This window comes from Brienomyrus brachyistius, chromosome 4 (assembly GCF_023856365.1).
Source record: "Brienomyrus brachyistius isolate T26 chromosome 4, BBRACH_0.4, whole genome shotgun sequence".
Classification (NCBI taxonomy): Eukaryota; Metazoa; Chordata; class Actinopteri; order Osteoglossiformes; family Mormyridae; genus Brienomyrus; species Brienomyrus brachyistius.
In genome coordinates, this window is record NC_064536.1 from 11330921 (window position 1) to 11336920 (window position 6000).

A 6000-nucleotide genomic window follows, 5' to 3' on the forward strand; every position below is an offset into this window, starting at 1 on the left:
TTGTAATTATATGTCAGTATATATTGTAGAAATATCTGACAAAAAGATCTACAAACACTGAACTAAGATCTACAAACGTTGTGAAACCAGTACTTGTCATTCCCAATACTTTTGGCCACGACTGTAATGACTGTTATGGTAGATACGACATGCCAATCATATTATTATTATTTTTATTTATTTATTTATTTATTTGTTTGTTTGTTTGTTTTGTTTGTTTGTTTTAATGATGGGCAACAGTCATGGGAGTGTAACTAGAATATTCTATTAATGCTTCTCATTTTTCTTATGCTCTGCACAGCCACCGGATCTAGAATAGCCACTGATATTAATTCCTTTCTTTCACATTAGTGGTTCAGCCTGTAGATTATTTTCCTTCAGGATGATTATAATGGGGACGGCATGATGGTGCAGTGGTTAGCACTGTTGTCTCACACCTCTGGGACCCGGGTTCGAGTCTCCGCTTGGGTCCCGTGTGTGTGGAGTTTGCATGTTCTCCCCATGTCGTCGTGGGGTTTCCTCCGGGTACTCCTGGTTTCCCCCCACAGTCCAAAGACATGCTGAGGCTAATTGGAGTTGCTAAATTGCCCGTAGGTGTGCATGAGTGAATGAATGGTGTGTGAGTGTGCCCTGCGATGGGCTGGCCCCCCATCCTGGGTTGTTCCCTGCCTCATGCCCATTGCTTCCGGGATAGGCTCCGGACCCCCCGCGACCCAGTAGGATAAGCAGTTTGGAAAATGGATGGATGGATGGATGGATGATTATAATGTTCATCAGTCTGATACTGATTCTGTCTAAAGGAACATACCAATATTCTATACTGTTACTGACTATTATTTTCTCATAGTCCCTACAGTGACTAATTACACTCTATATTGGCCACCTTCTTTCACACACTGTAGCGTGTTGATGCCTGGGAAATTTACCACCATGGCTGCAGCTGAACCTCAGTCCACTCACTGCTTCATGTCTTTGTTTTTCGAGCAGTACGGACAATTCAGACTCCTTCGTGCGGGCGGATGATGAGGCCTACGAGAACGACTCAGTGCGGCAGCTTGAGAAAGAGCTGAAAATGGAGGAGTTCCTCAAGCAGAACCAGCAGGACAAGGCTTACATGGTGCGCTATGGAACGGGCCCCAACGAAGGCACCGTCCCTTTAAGATGTTCACCCAATCATGAGTAGTACTTCTGTTGCACATGCCTAGTTCATGTTTAGTCCTAAACACAGTTCTAACCTCATACAGAAAAGAACTAGTAGTTATAGCTTCATAATTTAATGTAATTCCCAGGGCTTTTTTATGCACTATTGTATGTGTTTTATTAATTTAGTATAATCCAACATGAGTCATCTCTCATCTCATAGAAAACCACTTCTTCTATTACCTTTCACTCTACTGTACCTCAGTATTTGTATATATTTATCTCCCTAAGCTTTGTATGCTTGTATTTTATGGTTCTTTCTTTTTTCTCTCCTTCCCCAGGTGTCATTGCAGGAATGAACATATTGTATAAATAAGTAAGTCTATCTCTACTACTTAGAACATCCTCACTCTCTCTGCTGTTTATAGCTTCCTCACTGTTGCTACTGTCTATAGCCGCCTATCTGTCTCATGTCTGTAGCTGCCTCACTGTCCCTCCTGCTTGTAGCTGCCTCACTGTCCCTCCTGCCTGTAGCTGCCTCACTGTCCCTCCTGTCTGTCAGTGCCTCACTGTCCCTCCTGTCTGTCAGTGCCTCACTGTCCCTCTTATCTGTAGCTGACTCACTGTCCCTCCTGCTTGTAGCTGACTCACTGTCCCTCCTGCTTGTAGCTGACTCACTGTCCCTCCTGTCTGTAGCTGACTCACTGTCCCTCCTGCCTGTAGCTGCCTCACTGTCCCTCCTGCCTGTAGCTGCCTCACTGTCCCTCCTGCCTGTAGCTGCCTCACTGTCCCTCCTATCTGTCAGTGCCTCACTGTCCCTCCTATCTGTCAGTGCCTCACTGTCCCTCCTATCAGTAGCTGACTCACTGTCCCTCCTGCTTGTAGCTGACTCACTGTCCCTCCTGCTTGTAGCTGACTCACTGTCCCTCTTGCCTGTAGCTGACTCACTGTCCCTCCTGTCTGTAGCTGCCTCACTGTCCCTCCTGTCTGTCAGTGCCTCACTGTCCCTCCTGTCTGTCAGTGCCTCACTGTCCCTCCTGTCTGTCAGTGCCTCACTGTCTCTCCTGCCTGTAGCTGACTCACTGTCCCTCCTGCTTGTAGCTGACTCACTGTCTCTCCTGCCTGTAGCTGCCTCACTGTCCCTCCTGCCTGTAGCTGCCTCACTGTCCCTCCTGCCTGTAGCTGCCTCACTGTCCCTCCTGCCTGTAGCTGCCTCACTGTCCCTCCTGCCTGTAGCTGCCTCACTGTCCCTCCTGCCTGTAGCTGCCTCACTGTCCCTCCTTCCTGTAGCTGCCTCACTGTCCCTCCTGCCTGTAGCTGCCTCACTGTCCCTCCTGCCTGTAGTTGACTCATTGTCCCTCCTGTCTGCTGCTGCCTCACTGTCTCTCCTGCCTGTAGCTGCCTCACTGTCCCTCCTGCTTGTAGCTGCCTCACTGTCCCTACTGCCTGTAGCTGCCTCACTGTCCCTCCTGTCTGTCAGTGCCTCACTGTCCCTCCTGTCTGTCAGTGCCTCACTGTCCCTCCTGTCTGTCAGTGCCTCACTGTCCCTCCTGTCTGTAGCTGACTCACTGTCCCTCCTGCTTGTAGCTGACTCACTGTCCCTCCTGCTTGTAGCTGACTCACTGTCCCTCCTGTCTGTAGCTGACTCACTGTCCCTCCTGCCTGTAGCTGCCTCACTGTCCCTCCTGCCTGTAGCTGCCTCACTGTCCCTCCTATCTGTCGCTGCCTCACTGTCCCTCCTATCTGTCAGTGCCTCACTGTCCCTCCTATCAGTAGCTGACTCACTGTCCCTCCTATCAGTAGCTGACTCACTGTCCCTCCTATCAGTAGCTGACTCACTGTCCCTCCTGCTTGTAGCTGACTCACTGTCCCTCTTGCCTGTAGCTGACTCACTGTCCCTCTTGCCTGTAGCTGACTCACTGTCCCTCCTGCCTGTAGCTGACTCACTGTCCCTCCTGTCTGTCAGTGCCTCACTGTCTCTCCTGCCTGTAGCTGACTCACTGTCCCTCCTGCCTGTAGCTGCCTCACTGTCCCTCCTGCCTGTAGCTGCCTCACTGTCCCTCCTGCCTGTAGCTGCCTCACTGTCCCTCCTGCCTGTAGTTGACTCATTGTCCCTCCTGTCTGCTGCTGCCTCACTGTCTCTCCTGCCTGTAGCTGCCTCACTGTCCCTCCTGTCTGTCAGTGACTCACTGTCCCTCCTGTCTGTCAGTGACTCACTGTCCCTTCTGCCTGTCAGTGCCTCACTGTCTCTCCTGCCTGTAGCTGACTCACTGTCCCTCCTGCCTGTAGCTGCCTCACTGTCCCTCCTGCCTGTAGCTGACTCACTGTCCCTCCTGCCTGCTGCTGCCTCACTGTCTCTCCTGCCTGTAGCTTCCTCACTGTCCCTCCTGTCTGTCAGTGACTCACTGTCCCTCCTGTCTGTCAGTGACTCACTGTCCCTCCTGCCTCTCAGTGCCTCACTGTCTCTCCTGTCTGTAGCTGACTCACTCTCTCACACTCTTGCTTTCTCTCCCACCCTCGCTCTCCCTCACTTAAAAACTGCTCCAAAGGAAAACGTGAACAGTTTGTATTTTAACCAGAGTGAGGATGCCAGTTTAAAAATATTAAATCAATTTTGCAGGTTCCTGCGGTAGGTTTTGTAGCCACAGAAAGGAGGCTTTTTCAGAACAGGGTATATACATGTATTCCCCATTCAGCCAGAAAGGAAACTACCAACAGAATGACTTCTCCCCAGGTGAGCTCCGGCGCGACTGACAAAGTGAGCTCCGCAAGGACCGACAACAATGCCAGCTCCACCCACACCAGGAGGAGGGGCCTCTGGTCCAATGAGAGCAGAGGCAGAACACGGGGTGACCACTGAAGTCACGGCCTTGCAACAATGCCCACAATTAGTGTCCCAGGACGGCTTCCAAAAGATTGTAGTTAGTCACGTGTTTCGAATGAGCAAACTGAAATGCATTTATTTCTTTTTTTTTTGTGTGTCTGCAGTGTCATTCATAACCACTATAAGGATTTCAGAATATAAAACAGCAGTTTGGCCGAGGCTTGGATTCCCAGCGTCACTGTTTCTGACTGTATCACTCATTAGCTGTCACTTGCGTAACTACAGACATATTTTCCATATACATTGTGTGACTAATGCTTGGTTTATATTTCCGTTAATGCTGTCATGATTTGGTTATATAAACGTTTGTAACAGAGTAAAATGCCACTTTTTCAGACACATAGTTCCACTCGAAGACATTCAGAAGCAGCCACTGGACTATGTGTCGTACTGCTGAATGTGCACTTTCCGTTGAGAGCTTTTGGTTTTGCACCTAAGATAGATAGAGCTGTAATTAAAGACCTGACTTGAATTCAAAATGAAAAATCAGTTTTTAATCAAAATATCGCAGCCATATTGTTTATGTAAATACATATATACATATATTTTTGCCTGATATTTCCAACATCAAACTAGTGACACTGCTAAATAAATCCGTAAATTATTTATGTAAAGAGTTAGTTTTTAATCCACGACATATCAAAATTAAAACTGTGAACCAATTGAGGGATTTTCAACAACAAAGCTGTCTACTAATGCCGCAGGTGCCATAAAGATCTGATTTGTACGAGATGTCTCTGTTTATTTCCCATTGTGTTTTATGGATTAATGCATTTTATTTTCATGATCAAAGCATGTGTTGTAAAGATTTCTGTTTTTAGCCGTGTGGCCTCGGGGTGTGTATTGAGTAGATTAAAGTGAGTTTTCTGAGGATTTTTCACTATTGTTTTCTTTGATTTTGAATTTTGCTCCGTGTGTGCTGACAGTGGGCTCTGGTGAGGTTTCGGCAGGGCAGGACAGGACAGCACGGTGTGGGGGTGGGGCTGGGGGGGGGGGGGGGCGAGCTGAGCGCGTCTGACGGGACACGTTGTCCGTTCAGTAAGCACTGCGTCGGTGTCATGTGAAGGCCTAGTTAGTTATGTCAGGTGATCTGTGAGTGACTGCATGATTTTAGGAGGCCAGCGTTAGAGATGTGGTGAGACACAGCATGTCCTGGCGAAACTGCTGTCCGGTGTTGTCACATAAACACCAGTGCTGATTCTCGCTCTGTGACAGCTCATCGAATCGCCTTCCACTTTGTTATGTAAAATATAAAATATGCCCTAACCTTTATCAGCCCTAAAACAATAATCTTTATATCTGAAATACAGTTTTTAATTTTTTTTTAGTCTTTATAGAGTCATCATGAACATGGTGAAATGTTTTAAATGTTGCCGGGGTAAACTGAAGAAATTTGGCTTCAGATTCAGTTACTTTCTTTTCACATCCAGAGCTTTAGTGTTATATGTTTCACACTATGTGTGTTAAATGGATTATATTCTCACCATAAAAAACAGTCTGATGGCAGTAATGTTAAACGCTGATGAGAAAGAGATCCTGTGATTTCATTTCCCCTTTTCAGAGGATTTGAAATGGCAGTAATGCAAACACTTACCAAAAGGGGGCGCTGAGTTTTTCAGGTTGGACGTTTATCATAGACGTCTGTGGGCCATGTGATTGATTAAAACATCTGACTACAATCCATGGTCAATCTGTTTCTGTTTGTTTGTTATATGTTTTTCTGTCCGAAATTCTTGTCTGCCGTTTACTTGGCCAGAAAATAATGTGCCTGTAAATCCATGCAATTCTGCAAATGAAATATGTCCATAATTAAGATAAAATGTTCGTATTATATAAATAAGTAGCACATCTTTGTTTTTAGTCCGTAACACGTTGTGCAAATCAATTTGCATGACCTATGCGGTTCTGTCCATTTTTTACAGAAAGATATATAGTGAAGTAATTCAGGTAAAGTACGTTTCTGAAAGTTAAATTAG

At 46.6% G+C, this 6000-nt stretch overlaps 2 protein-coding genes across 22 annotated transcripts in view; both read left to right on the plus strand.

The window, feature by feature from the left end:
* Positions 1-4897, plus strand: part of dtna (dystrobrevin, alpha) — a 54047-nt gene extending 49150 nt beyond the window's left edge. For all 15 annotated transcript variants that reach the window (XM_049011381.1, XM_049011387.1, XM_049011380.1 and 12 more), the window contains 3 exons: positions 988-1117; positions 1482-1516; positions 3875-4897. In XM_049011381.1, coding sequence (XP_048867338.1) covers positions 988-1117; positions 1482-1499 — 148 coding nt within the window. In that variant the 3' untranslated portion in view covers positions 1500-1516; positions 3875-4897. The remainder of the gene's footprint in view (positions 1-987; positions 1118-1481; positions 1517-3874) is intronic.
* LOC125740402 (uncharacterized) lies at positions 1524-3829 on the plus strand. Of its 7 annotated transcripts, none has more exons than XM_049011403.1 (2): positions 1524-2160; positions 2593-3829. In XM_049011403.1, the coding sequence occupies exons 1-2, from the start codon at positions 1611-1613 to the stop codon at positions 3771-3773; spliced, it is 1731 nt and encodes a 576-aa protein (XP_048867360.1). In that variant the 5' UTR covers positions 1524-1610; the 3' UTR covers positions 3774-3829. The 7 variants fall into 7 exon arrangements, with proteins under 7 accessions (XP_048867360.1, XP_048867361.1, XP_048867357.1 ...); XM_049011404.1 differs by having other exon boundaries at positions 1524-2133; XM_049011400.1 differs by having other exon boundaries at positions 1524-1944; positions 2107-3829.
* Positions 4898-6000: the final 1103 nt, after the last annotated feature.

Coding starts and splice junctions, on each gene's coding strand:
- LOC125740402 (XM_049011400.1), top strand. CDS start 1,611: ATGTCTGTAGCTGCCTCACTGTCCCTCCTGCTTGTAGCTGCCTCACTG. Junction 1,945..2,106: donor ACTGTCCCTCCTATCTGTCA/GTGCCTCACTGT, acceptor TCCTGTCTGTAG/CTGCCTCACTGTCCCTCCTG.